The following is a 19474-nucleotide window of genomic DNA, read 5'->3' as shown; positions in this document are numbered from 1 at the left end:
AAGACCAGATATTGTCATTTTTGCCAAACCGGTATGTTGGTGGCTTCTTTGAATGGAGGCAAAGGGGTTAAGCGTGTGTATTTTATTTTATTTTTATTTTTTTGTTTTTGTAATCATAATCAGCTATGAAACTGGATAGACCTGCATCAGAAATTAGACGCATTTACTGTTTATTTAAAGTTTGTATTACTTACATGCTTGTATTTAAATTGTTACCTGCATTAAACTTCAAGCAAAAGAAAGAAAGAAAGAAATGCAAAAGATTTGGTTCAAACTATGGGACATTGATGCATTACTGAATGAGTCAACTTGGGCTCAGACATTAGACCCAGGGGGATCAGGGTGTCTGTTTTTTTTTACTGCAAAATGTCCCTAAAATTAAACATTACAAAATAACTAAAACCGCCTACTGCCAAAAGAGGTGCACTGACAATGAGGTGGAAAGGGCTCATTTAAGGACACATTAATAACGTAAAACACCTACAAAGAAAAACAAAATTGCAGCAAACACATAAAACAACCACAAAGTTGAATGAAATTAACTTGCATGAAATAATGCAAGTAAAGATGTTTGCGTCCATTGATCCACGCACGGTCAGCGCCCCCTCTGTGTCTCTCCGGAGTACGGCCCTCCGCGGATTGGCTGCGCGGTTGTCAGGAGTGTTTACAAGAAACATGGCCTCCCTGTCTGTTGGAGAGCTGCAAGAAATGGAAGGTGAGTGAACATGTGAAACTGTAGCTGTGACATTATTGTACTAGCGAGTTACAGCGGCATTCATTTAGACAAATGAGTGTGATTTTTGAAATACGCACATACGCAGAATCATTTTGCATTTTAATAAATAGGCCTCCATCCTTGACATGCTAGCTAGCTACACTGCTAATAACAATGCTGTTTGGCTGGCGATTCACCTCTCAATATTCCGCTGATTTGTATTTAATTTCAGGTTCTCTACCTGCGCTCTTTAATTAAATTGATGTCGGTTATTTGGGGGGTTAGACTATTTTAGCTTGGTTGCTCGTGAAGTGTATTTCAAATCTGAGCTCGTAAGCTAAACCAGACCAAGTGACATTATCATCCGCTAACATGGTTAGCAGGTAAGCTAATCTTAGCATGCAAACTCCCTAAGCTGGTGACGCTTAATATATTTCTAAGGCAGTAATTTTCCAGCAATAATGTATTAATCGCTTTGAAACTTTAAACTGGATTGTGTAAGGACAATTTTTAGCACGTTGCAGATACATAGTGTTATAAAACTAGGATTTGTAACCCGGGGACAGACACTAAAAACTGGATGCTCCACATGACATAACTTGCGTCCTCGGTGAGTGACGTAGAGCTGGGCCTTATTTTATTTTTTGTCATAATTTTACATGTGCATCAGCTAAACATGTCCGTGATACACAGTTCTTTATCTGCATGGAAAAATCAAACTTCTCTCGTCTTTGCCTGCTGACTGTAGTGGACCGAAGGGGTGAGTCCGAGGAGTCTGGTGATGATGAGGCCAGGAGGAGGAGCATCAATGGCGACATGGAACCAAATCAGCCCAGTACCACAAGTAAATCATCGTATCTACAGCACAGCCACATAGACAGGGACACAAGTTAGGCTTTGAGCTAAAGTTAGGGTTATTTTAGTACGAATAATTAACATCTAAATAACTTTCAGTCTTCTGTTACTTGATGAATTGGGCATATTAGTAAAGGTGATGAATTTTTTCTTTATTAAAGGCAAAGAAGAGTCTCCTGTTGATATGGACACCATAACCTTGGATCCAGAGGAAGAGGTAGAACGACACTTAAAAAATGCTATTGCTGTCTAGCTGTAGCTAAGTTTATTGATTGGAAAGCTGGAAAAAAGTCTGGTAAAATAAAATGAATGTTAGGTTTATTTGCAGAGCCTGAGACTGCAGACAAAGTGCAATGTGATATAATGGTTTCATGGCTGCAACTGTATTTTTGGTGTCCTTTTAAGAACGTGTTTACGCTTGACACCTGTATGTATAGGACATAGCATCAGCTGTTACATCAAATGAAAAAGTGACTCCAAGTTGTCTTTTTTTTTTTTTTTTTTTTTCTTCGCTTTCTAGGATGTTGATCTAGTTCATTGTCGTATTGGAAAAATTGAAGGTTTGGAGGTGCTACAGAAGGCTAAAGTAAGTCCCTTCAACGTCAGTATTTAGCTGGTAGTCTTAAAGTCATAAAATAATGGTAGCAGCATGATATGCAGGAACACGTTTGTTCTTTTATATTTCCTTATCAGAGAACTAGGCATAATTTTGCTTTGTATACGTTTAGTTTTCTTCTGTTTTTTCCTAATGTGTTGTTTTTTTTCTTTTGCAAACAAAGTTTCAGAGTGTATGATAAAGATTCTGTTCATTTCCTGTTTTATTTTATTTACTTTGTATTTTCATCTGTCCCTTTGAAACAGACGCTCTCCTTACGTCAGAATCTCATCAAAAACATAGAAAATCTTGACAGTTTGAGCTCACTGCGGGAACTAGATCTCTATGACAATCAGATCCGCAAACTTGAGAACTTGCACTGCCTCACAGAGTTGGAGTAAGTCACAAAGAAATTTACATATATTACAGTTCCACCAAAAAAGGGCAAAAGTGAAGGTGTTAACAGCAAACATTTTTTTAATATACACAATAAACTAGTCATATTGGGATGGAAAAGTAGACTGATTTAAAGTTTTTTTGAAGTTATGGATTATTTTTCTTATCGCAGTTATAAATAGGTATGTATGTATGTTTGACTGATCCACAGACAGCTCGATGTTTCCTTTAACGTCTTGAGAAAAGTGGAGGGTTTGGAGCAGTTGACACGCCTGAAGAAACTTTTTCTGCTTCACAACAAAATAAGCAACATTTCCAATCTGGATCACTTGACAGTCCTGGAGATGCTGGAACTGGGCTCCAATCGCATTCGGGTGAGACACAAAGGATATTTTAGGCAGAGAGCAACCAGTTAAACTTTAGATGTCATATGCTACACATTTGTAAACATGTTGTTGCAACACTGTGGTTTAGACAAGACATGTTAACTTTGCTGTTTTTATTTGAGTCGTTTTTATGTTTTGTGTTTGCAGGTCATTGAGAACTTGGATGCAATGACATCTTTGCAGAGTTTGTTTCTTGGCACCAATAAAATAACTAAACTTCAGAATTTGGATGCTTTACACAACCTGGCTGTTTTAAGCATTCAGGTATTCTAATACACATCCTCTTTTACATTTGTCTGAGTGAAAACTAGAATAAAGTTGACGTGTGCATATTGATTTGCACACATTTAGTGATGAATTTGTATACACATTTTCAGAGTAACCGGATTACTAAAATTGAGGGTCTACAGAACCTAGTCAACCTAAGGGAGCTCTATCTGAGTCACAATGGCATTGAGGTCATTGAGGGCTTGGAAAACAATGTGAGTTATATTATACAACAGACTATTTTGGAATGTCAAACTGACCATCATGTATTACATTTAATGTGCAAACATATAACAACAAAGACTGTTGTGTTTGTTTTGCTCCACAGAAAAAGCTAACCACCCTGGACATAGCAGCCAATAAAGTTAAGAAAATTGAAAACATCAGCCATTTAACAGAGCTGCAAGAGTTTTGGGTATGGAAAATTGTTAGACAAGAATGTTTAACTGTTATTGTTTTTTTTGTTTAAATATACATGTAGTTTAAATATATGTAGTAGTTGACAAATGGGAAAACACAGTAATTTTAAAATATACATTCAAAGCAAATATCACTGTTTTCTTTTTTAAACACACTGTTAACTTAATTTAGGTACTTAAAAGTATTTATGGTATAAATAATTGTTGCAATTTTTTTTTTACCTTGACTTTTAATTCTTAATTTTATTCGCTCATTATTTGTACCATTATGTATCAGTGCTCTTCCCATCTTTCATATCTTGCTAAAGTGTTCAGCCTTAAACAGCGGCACTAATGCTGGCTTCTCACTGGTTATATTGTCTTTGAATCTCTCCACAGATGAATGATAATCTGATCGATAACTGGTCAGATCTCGATGAGCTGAAAAATGCAAAGTCTCTGGAAACGGTCTATCTCGAAAGAAACCCGCTACAGAAGGACCCACAGTATCGGCGAAAGATCATGCTGGCATTGCCCAGTGTACGTCAGATCGACGCTACTTTCATCCGCTTCTAAACTGTAGTGTACAACTCACCTGCCAACATCTCAGTGTTCACCCTCACTTCCCTGCCTGCCCTGCCGACACAAGCACTTGATTTTGAAACACACCGGCCTCACTGAATCAAATAGTCATCTTAAACACTATTTCACATTCCAGCATCAAACTCACCCAGGGCTCACTTAACAAACATGTATGCATGTATGCACTTCTTCTCACTTGGATCTGTGATGTTGAGTGGAAGCTTATTTATTCTTTAAGAATGCTATAAACTGTGGAACGAAAAACTACTCAACACCAATTTCCTGTTTTGTTTTGTTTTTTTCTTTTTTTTCCCTCTGAGCTTATTTTTCTTTTTGCTTTGCATGTGAGATAAGGTATAGAGCCATTCTTATTCCTCCATCACACAGTTCCCATTATTACAATAAGTAATTAGTCTTACAGATTGCGCTGTTGATGTTGCACTGCTAACATGTGCGAGGAAAGGCTGATGTCAATATTTGAAGGGGTTTTGAGCTTATTACTTCATGTTGGACAGGATGAGTAATAGAACAAATAATACCTCCATATTTAAAGGGAAAGCCCAGAACAGATTATAATTTACAAGTAATAATCTTCAAAATGTTACTTGTGTTTTTACTTTGTTCAGGCTTCATAACTGTCCTGGATCAAGAAATGAACCTTGCAGTCCCACAAACTAAAAAATGAAGCATAAGGTGCATTTTAAAACCGTTTAGTAAGGTGACGCAAACACACACGTCTTCATAATTTTTTTAGGGAAAACATACTTTACAACAGAGACAAAGTAATAATTTCAATAAACTGGTATTATTACTGAAGTTCAGCAGCCTTGTCTATCACTTGTCAAATAGTTTAAAGACTATGGGTTAATTTTCTGATTAACAAGTGACCTCTGCAGTAAAATAAAGCTCATAAGAATGTAAAACCATTCCATGTGTCCATTAAGACTTTATTTACCTGAGTGTTAATTATTACATTCATTAATGGCCCTTTTTAGATTTTGATTAAAAGTAGGTTATTAATTTATGACTAGTGGCAGGACTGATCTCACATAAGTGATGTTTACTAATAGAAGGTAAATTACTTCATTCTGGCACAGACAATTTTTAAACACATTTAGGATGTAAAATTGCTATATTTTCATTTGGCATTTAGTGTTGACTAATAAGAAATATTGATGTATATTGTTTTGCCCTGTATATTATTGGATTTCTTATATCACCCACATTAATATGATCATCTTCAGCAAAAAGTAAATGACTTCTTGTGGTCCTTTGTGTATGATGCTTGAGTGCTCTGTATTCACTCCCTGTAAAATTTAGAAAGTAATGCACCTTTTATATGAAATGAAATTTGCAACTCAGGGCTAAAAAGTCACATCAGTACAGTACAGAATACATTGCTAGGTTTAGAATGTGCTTCCTGTGCAGGGCCAGATACTTGGCATTATGTAATTGATTCTATCTGGAATTATATTAGGTGAAAGAACATTGCAGTTTGTATTATAATGTATGTTAAGCTGACAGTTTGCTCTTTTTTTAAATAATTGAAATTGTTATCTAAATCTTTTACATCCACTTGTCCATCTGGTTTTAACAATACATTTATAAGCCCATATTAGCAGAACTGAAGGACATTATGCATCATTTATCACTACTGATACGAATGTAATGTTATTTTGCATTCAGCTTTAACCTAATTTATGCTGAAATTAACAAGTAGGTTTGTAGTGCCATTGTGTGCATTTGCAAATATAGTTTGAACATTGTAGAAAGTGCCATCATCACCTTCCATTTGTAAAGTTTTTTTATTGTTCATTTTCATGCCAGGCAACATTACAGATTTGTGTGAGATACCATAATTAAGAGAACTTGACCATGACTGGTCACTAAATGAGCAATTATTGCTACTAGCTAATTGTTGTTAGAACTGAGTCTTCAGGTTTGGGATTTGGTTGATGCTGTTTTCACTCTTTCAACTGAATGTATGATGCAAATAACAATAAAAGTACACTTAAATATCAAGTCTGTAGTCTAAATTTATAAGGTTTAATATTTGTCAGTGCAATTTTAAATGGAACAGTCAATTTGTCTTAAAGTGTAAGACCATACACAACTTTATTAATTTACAACATGGGTTCAACGATGGGAATTTACAAGAATTGTAGAAAATAGTTACACAGCAAGTGGATCAAAGTCCATTAAAGATGTCCCTTTGAATTTCAAATTCATTAAACTTATTGGACGTCTTAGTTTTATGTTGTTGTTTATTTCATGTTAAATAATGCATACGTGTCATTCTGTTTTAATTTGTGGAAGTAAAATATCACTTTATGGCACCTAACCTATGACTAATTGATTTCATTTCACAAGACACAACACATCAGTCTGCACAGCACAGCCATTTTCCTACTGTTCCTACTGTAAAACGCCATTTGTGGAAAAGCAAATGAAAAACATTTCCTTCTCTATATCTGTCACCAAAATAAACAGTCTAGGTTTTGTCTAAACATGTCTCTTAAGTTCAATGTAAAATCACTCGTTTTTGTCCAAAAAATCCACTAAATATCAGAAAATAGTGGATTCAAATGCTGTCCTGTCAGTCAAGAGAATGTATCTGAAAAGATGAAGAATTTTAAAACAGGAGAGTCGTCCAAATACCTCAAAATCTGCTATGACATTTTAGAAACACCAGAAGGCTGCTTTTGGAATAGTCCTCAGTCTACAGACCTTAGTGGAACCAAAGGTCCACGTGCTGTGTCACAGAGATGGCCAAGACACCGAACCTTAAGTTGACATCTCTGCCATCATTTGTGTGTGTGTGTGTGTGTGTGTGTGTCTGTGTGTGTGCATTTGCATGTATGAATTGGTGAAAGATGGGTCAAATTTTAAAGCGCTGGTAAGGTAGAAAAGTGCTCTATAGCCTTAGAACAGTCCATTTACCCTGCATCCTTTGATGATAATGCTGACATGCTGATGAAATGCTATACTTGAAAATCTGTAGGATTTAAAAATGCGGTGTGTGACAGCCTAAAGGTAAATGCAAAAAAGTGTGGGCAACATTTCCAAGTTGAAAACTATTATACTTATACGGACGTACTGTTTGTGTATGGTAACTTTTTTGTGCTCTTGTGCAGCGTTCGTTTAAGTGAGGTGTTTGGGCAAATATCTTTCAATGAATGTGTGCTGCAATATCTGGTGCTTGTCTTTTCGCTTCTGGAACACTAGAATTCCCCCATCTTTGGGTCAATAAAGTTTTATCTTATCTTGTCTTTTTTCTTTTCACATTTTCACGCCATTTTTGCCAAATAAACTACTTTACCCAGAGTGCAGTCCCTTGGTGACGCATGGGGCTCGCGCCGCGCCAGGCAGGGGAAAAGGACGGCTGGCGCATGCGTCACATTTATGTTGTTGTTTGTGGCGGTAAGATGGCGGCGCTCAGAGACACTTCAGCTCCGGGGGTGAACGGGTTAATACAACAATTCACAGCAATAACAGGTAAAAATAATAATATATTTAGTATTTGGTCTATCAAGGAGGTTTGGACTATCCAACATGAATACCTGCTTTGGCCAACAAATCACGAAAATAGTGCGCAGATAAGAAAAGGGACGTTAAGTCTTGCTGTGGCCCCTACGCTGTCAATGCTTTGCAGAGGGGAAAAGAACAGCCAGTTATCTGCTAAACTCAAGTGAAAAACTCGCAAAAGGGAGCACAAAGGCTCCCACTCTGAATATTATCTGTCATAGCCACTTTAAAATATCAGATATTCTTTGGGGAGCTGGTTACAGTCTCATTCTCGCCAGCCTAGGACTGATTTTCTGTTCTTTTTGCACTGGTTGTTTGATAACGTGGAATGGACGTCGCTGTGTAACATTTCCCTTCTTCATCACCAGCCGAGCTTAATGTTGTGTTACTGTCATCGTCACTCCGGCTCTACTATTAATCGCGCTTGGATGAACACACTTTCTGTCTCTGACTACTCGCTCAGATGTCCTCGGTTGTTCGTGTAGGCTTTGACAGACGGACGCTGTTTCTGTTTTAAGTTATTTAACGAAGAAAACCGGATAGTCAGTTCGGGGGCTGCTACGCTTAGAAAGTGAAACGGACATGCGCAGTGCGGACGGCAGAGATCATTGTAGCCACACGGTATTGTGCACTGACAAAGACAAAAAGTTTCTAATGTTTTATACTATTATCATAATGATCCATGGGGGAAAATTAATCTCTCTGCGTAGTTGCAACTCATAATCGGAAGACATCAAATCACATTCTTTTGCGATAGTATGTATGTTTTAGCAAGTTTAGATTGTTGCCTATCCCTCAAAGATCATCGCCTTTCGGCTTGTCCCTTCAGGCGCCGCCACAGCGGAACACGTTGATTTGGCACGCGTCCCCTTTTTATCCGGGCTCGGCACCGGCACCAAGGTCGCCCTTAGTGGTGGAGCCACACTAGGTGAGGTGGGATTCGAACATGCGGACTTCTGCATCCCAACCCATTGATATACTACTGCTTTTTGCCTATCAATAAAGTACCCAAATTTCCAAACAAAAACCCTTTTAAAATCTAGGTAGATTTTACCTGTCAACTTGCAAAATGCAATGTTGAGACTCACATGTCTAGTAGTAGTAGTAGTAGTAGTAGTAGTAGTAGTAATGACACCATTTACGTAGTATAATATATGATAATGTATTTGTTTATTAGCCTATATTTTTTTTAATGAATCTGCAAACCAAGCAGTAAATGAATCAATGCATCAAATAAATAAAGTGAAGTAAAAGTTCAATTTTTGTCTCTAAAATGTAGTTAATTAGCAAAAAAGAAAATGCTTATCATTTCTTATGTAAATGTACCTAATTGTGTTCCACAACCGGCAAAGACTTGGTGGAGTAAACATCATCTCTGCCTAAACTGGCATTGTTTGTAATTTTTATATGGTTGGAAATTATTTTATTCTGCATTTACACACAAATAGGATGTAATTCTTGGCAACCCTGTTTCAACATTGCAAAAATATGCATAGTAGCACAACAGTGACATTAGTTAAGTCCACTGATCCTCTGAAAGACAAATAATCAAAATTTAGATGTGTTTTTTACACAAATTGGTACTTTAAATTGAATTCTTAGACAACCCGCAGAAGAGCTGTCAATATCAAACTTTTCAGTGTAACAGATACTTTTTCTACCATAAAGTTTACTGTTCTGCACATTTAAATGTACTACTGTACTATATATGTATTGTACTTACAATCTCACTAACATGTAGCCATGAAACCTTTGCCCATTACTGTCATATTACAATACTAATATTACTGATGTAAATTTTGGTGAAAAAGTAAATAAAATAAGAAAAGTAAAGAAATAGCTGTACAGAAATGTAAGAATTTATGTGTGATTTATTTTGATTATTTTGATGATTTTGCATAGTTTATCCCACAGAATGACCAGTTAACTTAAATAACCAAAAAGGTGCTTTATTGTGATTCTTTATGAACCAAATTACAGGATCCTCAGCCTCATAAATCCTGTGTTAGAAAACATCTTTTCACAACATACTAAAATTAGTTAAAGGTCACCACTTATAGGCGAGTCATCAACTAAATGATTGTGGGATATTCCAAAAAACAAATATGTAGTAATATATACATGACATATATCAACAACATGCAAAATATATATACTAAGTTAAACAGTTATTTAAATATCAATAGACTATCTGCAAACAGGAGATTCTGTCATGTGAGTGACTGATAGTTTTCAGTCACAGTAAAATGTTGATACATATTTTCAGCTGGTAGTAATTTTGCTATACCTTTGAATTGAAAGTTTTCTATTCCTTTTATATCAAAATGTCTGTGTCAAACACTCTTTTTAGGAGCCACAGAGAGTGTGGGAAAACATATGTTGGAGGCATGCAACAACAACTTGGAGATGGCAGTAACCATGTTTCTGGATGGAGGGGGGATAGCAGAGGAGCCCAGCACCAGCTCCAGTTCAGCAGCTTCAAGCAGCCGAGCTCCCCCTTCAGAGTAAGATGATACTTTCTTCACAAACCTGTGTCAGAAAAAAAAGGGGGTTTCACATAGGGGTGGGCGATATCTCTAAAATGTTCAAGCATTGTGACTTGTTTTTTGTGGGGTGTATTAAATGACTATTGTACTTGTTGTACTTGTACGATTGTACTTACTTGTTCCAAGTTAAACATTACAACTGTATCAAAAAAATGGAGAATGAATTGTGTTTCAATTGTTTTAATTAAGCTGCTTTAGAGGTTTTCCTTCGGAGACTGTGTAAGACATATAGATCAGATGTGTATTTGGGAGAGAACTGGAAAAATGCCTGGCAGTGTTTCCCCGACATGTATTAAGCAGAAGTGCACCACTACTACTGAAATTTCACACAGCTCATTCAAATTCACTACATAATGTAGAGTTACCATAACTTCTTTACATGGTGTTGTTTGAACCACAGTAACTCCACAGCCCCTAACCTACATCCGTACTGAAAGTTTGAGTCAAGCCTGATGGACTTTTGCGTTGTTAAAACAGATATTTTAGTGAATGACAGTGAATGAAGGAAGTACATTTACATTTAGTCATTTGGCAGATGCTTTTATCCAAAGCAACTTTTACTTACAAGTGAGGTACAAGGCAGCAAAAATCTAAGTCAAAACATCAAAAGCAAAGTCCTATCACATGGACTGTTTCCGTTTCCTGAGATGCAAGTGCAAGAAAGAGCAGGAAGAAGTGTTTTTTATTTTTTTTACAGCAGTTTTTTGATTATTGGGAGCGAGGCTGCTGAGCGTGCAGAGTTTGGTAGCTCGTCCAGCATCGTGGGATCACTGAGCTGAAGTTTAGCTTGGTGTCTTCTGTGCGGTGCTGGGACACCAGACATCGTTCGTTGGCAAAGTGCAGCCACGGGAGGGATTGTAGACCTGAATGAGGTAGTTGAGGTAGGCTGGAGTTAACCACACTGTAGGCAAGAGACAGAGCTTTGAACCTGACGCAGGCAGCTACAGGAAGCCGGTGTAGAGATCTGAAGAGTGGTGTGACATTAATCCTTTTTGTCTGATTAAAAATGAGGTGAGCTGCAGCATTTTAGATCATCTGCAAGGGTTTGATTGTGCACTCCGTTAACCCCATTAACAGTGCACTGCAGTGACCAAGACAACATATGACCAGCACCTGCACAATGGATTAGGTTGTATAATCTGATCTTTCTGATGTTGTAGAGGGCAAATCTGTATGCCCTTAACATTGAGGAGATGTGGTCAGTAATGCAGAGTGGGTCGTTGATGATGACCCCTCACATTTCTGGCCGACTTGGTGGGGACAATCACTGCAGACAGAAATGCTGGATAAAGTCATGATGCCACAGCAGGGCTTTTCAACCAGTGGTCTGTGGTCCTCTGGTGGTCTTTAAAGTCATAGCAGGTGGCCCATGGCCATGTATTCAATAATTCAGTTTCACTGTGTTTTTATTGTTGCAGGAAAAACCAACAATAAATAATTACAAGAATGTTTTGATGCAGACTTATGTTGTAGGGATTGTACGTCATAGCGCTAAATCCAGTGTTTATGACGTGATTTAGGGGAGATTTCAAAATATCAAGATATATCGTGTATTGTGATATAGTCTATACATTTACAGTATTGTTTATTATATCGTCCAACTTTAGTTTCGGGTGTTGGTTTGAGTTTGTTTTCCTGTCAGGTGATAAAATCAGAGAATCAGAACTTTTCGAAGCTGCTAGCTTAAAAGTAATACAGTGCATGTTGCTTTATGTCTCAGTGAAGTACGAGCGCCCATTCCACAGAAGCAGGACATACTGGTGGAACCAGAACCACTATTTGGAGGTATTGGAGGTTCTGATTCTTTTCTTATTCTCCAACATGCAAAAGATCTTAAACAAAGTGGTTGTTACAACTGCCCTTGCAGTTTAGTTATCTGGTAAATATGACTTCAAATGCTTCTGTTGTTTTTTTTGTTTTTTTTTACTTTTAACAGTGCCAAAGCGAAGAAGACCTGCTCGATCAATATTCGATGGTTTCAGAGACTTCCAAACAGAAACAAGTAAGTATGTTAAAGTCTGCAAAACAGTCATTCAGAAATTTGGTATTTGGAAATGCTGGTGAATAGCACCAAACATGCTTTCTGTCTATCTCAACCATTCTGTTGCTGCTTTTTACTCTTACAATGACTCTGAATGTTTTTGTTTTTCTAGTACGCCAGGAACAGGAGCTGCGTAATGGTGGAACAGTGGATAAGAAACTGAGCACCCTGGCAGACCTTTTTCGTCCTCCTATTGAGCTCATGCACAAAGGCAGCTTTGAGACGGTGAGGAGTCACTCACAGGACACGTTAAACCCCACATCGTTATTCAATTTGTGTGAACTTTTAGTGAAATTTCAGATGGTGACCTTGTAGATCCCAATTGGGAAACCAGGTGATTTGGGGATGGATGGGAAATGGTATCTTTCCCAAAATGCTTTTTAAAATATATTAATGTATATTATATATTTGTAATATTGTAATATATATATATTCACATGCCACATTTCATTAACTTACTGAATTTAGCCTTATTATTGAATAATTAAGGCTAAATTCAGCTTTATATTATGTGTATTTTCTCAGTCTCTAAGATACATTTTGTGTTTCCAGGCAAAAGACTGTGGACAGCTAGAGAACAAGTGGCTAATGATCAACATTCAAAATGTGCAGGACTTTGCCTGCCAGTGCCTGAACAGAGATGTTTGGAGTAATGATGCAGTGAAGACCATAATCAGAGAACACTTTATATTCTGGCAGGTTTGTAGTTTATTCATTTCAAATGTGGGTCACACATGGTCGGCTTTAGTTATTGTATGTTCCTTTATAAGAATCCGGTGGCTCAGATGTTTTGTAGATTGAATGATGAATAACATATCAGCAATATATAATGTAGAGATGATACAGAGACTTTTGGGCTGACAGTGGTGGAAAGACTTTTTCAAGAAGATTTTTCAAATAAATGTAATGGAGTCTTTCAGTACATCCCTGTGATTTTCTTGAGACTAAACTGTGATTTCTTTCTTTACAGGTATATCATGATAGTGAAGAGGGACAAAGATACATCCAGTTCTATAAGCTGAACAAGTTTCCGTACATTTCCATCCTTGACCCTCGCACAGGTCAGTGTTCATGTGAACTGAGGTAGTAACGTCTGTAGTTTTTTTTTCAAAAACAAAAACACAACTGAATAGTATTTATCATATGCATGATGTTTTGTCTAAGTAGTAATTTGTGAAAGTAAATGATCCTTGCATTGTTGAAAGGGATGTGATAAATACATTACATTTTAAATTAAATAATTAATGAAGACCAACAAACTGCACTGTCATCTGTGTAACAAACTAAACAAAACAATGCTAGTGAGCAGATGTTTACATCTGCACATATTCTAAATGATTACATTTCAACACTCTTCCTTCCATGTTGTGCTTTTGCTTTTTCAAATCATGTTCTATGAATTTACTTTGTTACTATAACTGCTGTTTCATAACATCTTTTTGCAGGTCAGAAAATGGTGGAGTGGAACCAGCTCGATGTGACATCGTTCCTGGAGCAGGCGACTGGCTTCCTGGCTGAGCACGGGCAACTTGATGGGCCGTCCTGCCATGCACCTCCTGCCAAACGAGCTCGCTCTGTAGGTCTATTATCTCATGTCTTGACTCCAACTTGTAATTTTTTTGCTCTGATTAGAGCTCTTTTAATTATTTACCAGTTGTAGATGACCTATCATTTGAGACATTTGTCACCACCGTGACACAGAGGCATTTTGGTGCTTCCTAGTCATATAGTGTGTATTACATGCAAAAAAGAAACTCTTTGTCATTTTATGTAAGTCAGAGTCAAGCTGTGTATTTAATGATCGCCTCTCAAAATGTTTATATCTTATCCTTATAGCCAAATCCAAACCAAAGCCAGAGATACACATAGATACACATCTGTAGTTTTTGGCCCCGATCACGTTCTTTGAAATATCTAAAGGAAGAAATGTCTTTGTGACCAGTATTAACAGGAGGAATGATCGGAGTAAAACCTGTATCAGTGTTTTAAGACAAAAAGGGGGAACCCATCCTTTAATGTATATAAAACATTGTGGTCTTTTATATCATACACATTGACAATTTTTTGGATTGGTGACATTTAATAGCATTGTGTTTTCTGTTCAAGGAAAGTCTGATTGATGCCAGTGAAGACAGTCAGTTGGAGGCAGCAATACGAGCCTCCCTACAGGAAACCCACTATGAGTCCTCAAATGTCACAGAAACCCCCGATTCCCCCCGTTCAGACGACGAATCAGATGCTGAGCCTTTCTCGGACAGCGAGGGTCCAATTTCTGTTGATGGTTCAGACAGCGAAACACTAGTACCCCATGAAGAGAAAAGTTCTACCGGCAAACATACCCCGGTCCCTTCTGTCACTCCAGCCCAGCAGCGTCTACAACCTGACAGTTCGACTTTGTCTCACAGAAAGTCTCCATATAAAGAAAACAATCACAGTCATAAAAAGGAGGAGAGTAAAAAGAACCACCTAGAGCCCCCGGCTGCCGGACCTCATCATCCTCAGCCTGATGCTGATTCTGGAGGGAACCACTGTTCCTCAGCAGCAGAAAGTGCTGGTCCATCAAAGACCAGCATTTACCAAACGTGTGATGTGGAGTGTCCTGATGATAATGGTAAGACAACATGTGACTTAAAACCAAGACAGTTGAGATGAAAGTTAAGACATGAGGCTGCGTGTGTATTTGAGAGTGCAGTCTAGAGGATCTTACAGGTCCAATAGTTTGCACATATCCTGAAAGAGTGAGCTGTATCCTGTATCCTATCTGATTAGGTTTTTTTTTGTTGTTGTTTGTTTTTATTTAAAGCTTTTTTAACACTATCCATCATGAGTTCAACCATAGTTTCGGTTGTTCAGTAACACACACGTAGAAAAGCAGTTTCAGTCTGTGATCAAGTTGCATGATTGGTTCAATGGTAAACATCTTTTAATGTGGTACATGATGGTAAAATCAAAGGTTTTCAAAAACTATGGCAGAATACTAAGGGCTGCACTCTACTGTACTCACACAAATACACTGTGTGTGTTTTTAAAATGTGCCTTCAAATAGTGATAAACAAATAGTGATAACAAATATAAATTTCAATCAAAGGGAAGATGATGCAATCACTGATCACTGTAACTGTTGCTGACTAGGACATCTGCAACATTACTGAACGATATTTACCACGGTGTTTTTTTTTTTTCTTTTCTTCAAAGGTCCCAAAGCCAGATTGATGCTTCGTTACCCAGATGGACAGAGAGAGCAAATTTCTTTGTCTTCTAAAGCAAAACTTATGGTGAGCGTGAATAAAACTATTACAACTGTATTTTAACAGAATAGTTTACATAAATCATTAGCAATTGATGATTGATTGATTAATTGGTAATACACTTTATTTTGTTGCTGAGATTTAGAAACCAGGAAATGATTTAATTAGTGTACAAACTGTAAATTGAGAGCAGCAGCTAGTTTGACAATGTGCTTATCACTACTTGTAAAACTCATTAATTAACACATTAAATGCTGTTTGTTTAATCTGTGTAAAATGCCCAGGGTGATTTCTTTCTTTGGCTGGCAGCACTTATTAGACTCTAGGAAGATATGGCTTCTGGCAAAGAAAAAGTCTGACCCATTACACCGCACAAAAGAGTGAAATGTCGTCTTAAAGCTTGAGGCTTTGTACAGATTACACAAACAAGATATAATCGATCAATATGTAAATTTAACATTGACATTGATGGGTGGATTTTTCAAAATTTTGGAGAGAGCCAGGCTATCTGTTTCCCCACTCTCAGTCTTTATGCTCACCTGAGCTCACAGTCGCTGGCTCCAGCTCCTTCATTACTCCGCCGATGGTGAGAATGGTATTAAAGGTCTCATTTAATTCTTGTAAGCATAATGTCTGACTATTGCTTTAAGTAAAGTATGACCGTTTGCAATTGTGAAACTGATTGTTGCTTAAAATGTTTCATCTCTGGTATATCACTCTGTTTGTCCTGAAGGCCCTGGTAAGACATGTCCAGTCCAAGGGTTACCCTAATGAACGCTTTGAACTCGTCACCAACTTTCCCAGAAGGAAGCTCGCTCATTTGGACTATGACATCACACTGCAGGAGGCGGGACTTTGTCCACAGGAGACTGTATTTGTGCAGGAGAGGAACTAGTCTTTTCCCCCAGACACACTCACTTATGGCTTGTCTGTATCTCTCTGGTAGACCTCACCCTTTCACCAGTGATCTGGAATGATGTTACTGGCCATGATCCCATAACCCTCTGCTCTCCAGGAATTAGGCCCCGTTTTTTTGCCAAGACAACTCTTAGTGGATGGATTACTTTCCCTGCCACTAGTCTGAATACTGATGTCTCCACTGACAACCTAATCTCTTCATAGTGCTCTACAGTTAGCTGGATTATGTACAGTGTTACATAATCCAGCATTCTTTATTTTTTTTTACAGTGAAATATTCTGTTCCTATACAGGCTTCAGATCACTGAAGCACATCATTGTAGGATACATGTGATATAGCTCTATTTCAAATAAAATTCCCACATAAGGGATCACTAATTAATGTTGAGGTACCAGGGACTTACTTACGTACAAACCTTTGCCTCCCAGAAAGTACTATGTTAAATGAGTCCGAGTTTATTTTCTAGCTCGTCTTCTTTTCTGTATCAGGGAACAGATAAAGGGAGGCTCATCACATTTATTTTAACCCAGATTTGGTCTCCCACTCTGTCATTGGTTAAACAAATGTAAATGTTTGGAAAGCAGAGGCAGTAAGAGAAGATGTCTGCAAATTACAAGTCAAGACTTGTCAGCTATCTGTGACACACGTGTAGATCTAAGTGGATTTGAGTTGATCTGCACATTTTTACTCCAGTTTCTATTAGAGACTAGATGATTGTCTTTGGATTTCAACTTTTCATACAGAAGGGAATGAATGAAGGGTGGTACATCTCACCAGTTGGACTTATACTGTACAGAGATGGCTTAGAGAGACTGATACTTAGCTGTAGTCATTGTTTCTTTTCTTTTTTTTTATATGATGCCAAGATAATATGCTGATGTTGAAATATAACCACCAAAACACAAATGGGTTCTGATTGGTCTTTTGTTAAGTTTATTTTATAAACTGGTTATTTAAAGAAACCTTTCAGCCATGACGAATTTTAGTAAAAGCCAAACTAGTATCAGAATAAAGGAAACTTGTAACAATAATCCAACAATTAAACAATTAAATTAAATCACAGACCTGTATTTTGTTATGAAAAGTGAATCCAACAATTTACTAAATTGAGTTTGACTAAATGAGTTTATTTTTCTGACAAAGTTTAAGATTAAAATATTAATCAGTTGAGGGTGACTTAGATTCTTGATTTAATGTGCTTAGAATATTTTTGAACATCCTTTCAGTTTCTTGCTAGTTTTGCAGTTAGGCCTGATGTTATGTGTGTCTCCATGCAGCAGTGCCCAGACTATGAGTGAGTGTACAAAAACATAACCGAACATTAACTAAAACTCAGTTGCAGTAGTAGTTAGGGGACCAGGAAGAGCTATAGTACCAATAGCACAAGGCCCAGTGGCTGTTTTGAAGAATTAAACTACATGCAAATCACCGTGAGCCCATCTCTGTGAAGGGTGTTTGATTGAGTGATCACACAGTATGGATATTGTATTAAGTCAACCTGCATACATCCAAGAAGAAAACTACTGCAGATCAAAGCTTGGCAAAGACCATGAAAAGATGCCTGATAAATGTTTTGCCATGTGTGGACCTGCCCAGGACTAGCACAGCAACTGCAGAGTAGCTGCCATGAAAGATGGAAATTCACACAACACAAAAATCCCGAGCTTTAAAAGACACTGGCCAAGCAAGTTCCCAGACTTGAATGCAGTACTTGCTCAGCATAATTAAACCAGAAGAACAAATCTCCTCTAAAAAGAAATGGTGAGAAAAGACAGAACATAGTTTCACAGATTTGTAATTGGCTGATATCATCCATGCATATTAGAAACAAATCTGTCAACAGAAATAAAGTCAGACGTATAAACAATGCGATCTAACGAAGGGTATACTGACATTTGTCACAGCTGTTCTTTAGGCGTTTTTTAGACTATTTGTCCTGATTTTTTACACTTTAAAAACATACAAATATTAAATTGTAATCACAATAATATATTAGTTTTTTGTATTATGTTGCTGAAAATTGAGCAGTGCACATAGACAGTGATGGTAACGTACCTTTAAAAAACAAAATCAACAATGGGGAGAAGAAGAAATCCACTGAGAGACAGACAAACAAGTTAGAGTCACCAGTTAACCTAACATGTACAGTGCATTTAGAAAGTATTCTACGAATAATACCACATAATGCCAATGTGAAAGATGTTTGTTTGAAATCTTTGCAAATGTATTAAAAATTAAAAACAAAACAAAAATCACATGTACATAAGTGTTCACCACCTTTGCGTAATACTTTGTTGAAGCACCTTTAGCACCAATTACAGCCTCAAGTCTTTTTGAGTCTGATGCTACAAGCTTGGCACAACTATTTTGGGTTGTTTCTGTCGTTCTTCTTTGCAGTACCTGTCAAGCTCCATCAGGTTGGATGGGAAAAAAAAAACAGCCATTTTCACATCTCTCCAGAGATCATGTTATGTCGGGTTCAAGTCAGGGCTCTGGCTGGGCCACTCAAGGACATTCACAGAGTTGTCCTGTAGCCACTCCTTTGTTATCTTGACTGTGTGCTTAGGGTCGTTGTACTGTTGAAAGATGAACTGTCGCCCCATTGTGAGGTCCAGCTCCCTCTGGAACAGCTTTTTATCAAGGATGTCTCTGTACATTGCTGCATTCATCTTTCTCTAGATCCTGACTAGTCTTTAAGTTCCTGCCGCTGAAAAACGTCCCCACAGCCTGATGCTGCCACCACCGTGCTTTACTATACGGATGGTATTGGCCGGGTGGTGAGCGGTGCCTGGTTTCCTCCAGACATGACACTTGACATTCAGGCCAAAGAGTTTAATCTTTGTTTCATCAGACCAGAGAATTTAGTTTCTCATAGTCTGAGATTCCTTCAGGTGCCTTTTGGCAAACTCCAGGTGGGCTGTCATGTGCCTTTTATTAAAGAGTGGTTTCTGTCTGACCACTCTACCATATAGGCCTGATTGGTGGAGAGCTGCAGAGATGG

At 37.6% G+C, this 19474-nt stretch overlaps 2 protein-coding genes across 2 annotated transcripts; both read left to right on the top strand.

Annotated features, from left to right (window-relative positions):
• Nucleotides 1-562: 562 nt before the first annotated feature.
• Nucleotides 563-6216, top strand: ppp1r7 (protein phosphatase 1, regulatory (inhibitor) subunit 7). The gene is made up of 10 exons (XM_067528963.1): nt 563-715; nt 1464-1559; nt 1732-1787; nt 2091-2156; nt 2432-2562; nt 2773-2935; nt 3095-3211; nt 3325-3429; nt 3543-3629; nt 4012-6216. The coding sequence occupies exons 1-10, from the start codon at nt 568-570 to the stop codon at nt 4186-4188; spliced, it is 1146 nt and encodes a 381-aa protein (XP_067385064.1). The 5' UTR covers nt 563-567; the 3' UTR covers nt 4189-6216.
• Nucleotides 6217-7577: 1361 nt separating this feature from the next.
• On the top strand, nt 7578-18543 carry ubxn7 (UBX domain protein 7). Its single transcript, XM_067528961.1, has 11 exons — nt 7578-7689; nt 10070-10223; nt 11986-12050; nt 12202-12267; nt 12419-12531; nt 12859-13005; nt 13277-13367; nt 13752-13882; nt 14413-14917; nt 15502-15581; nt 16288-18543. Exons 1-11 carry the CDS (start codon nt 7584-7586, stop codon nt 16447-16449), a joined length of 1620 nt encoding a protein of 539 aa, XP_067385062.1. The 5' UTR covers nt 7578-7583; the 3' UTR covers nt 16450-18543.
• The last annotated feature ends 931 nt before the right edge of the window (nt 18544-19474 follow it).

This window comes from Channa argus, chromosome 14 (genome assembly GCF_033026475.1).
Source record: "Channa argus isolate prfri chromosome 14, Channa argus male v1.0, whole genome shotgun sequence".
NCBI classification, from domain to species: domain Eukaryota; kingdom Metazoa; phylum Chordata; class Actinopteri; order Anabantiformes; family Channidae; genus Channa; species Channa argus.
Note: the sequence above shows the minus strand (reverse complement) of the source record. Positions and strands in the feature narration are given on the sequence as shown.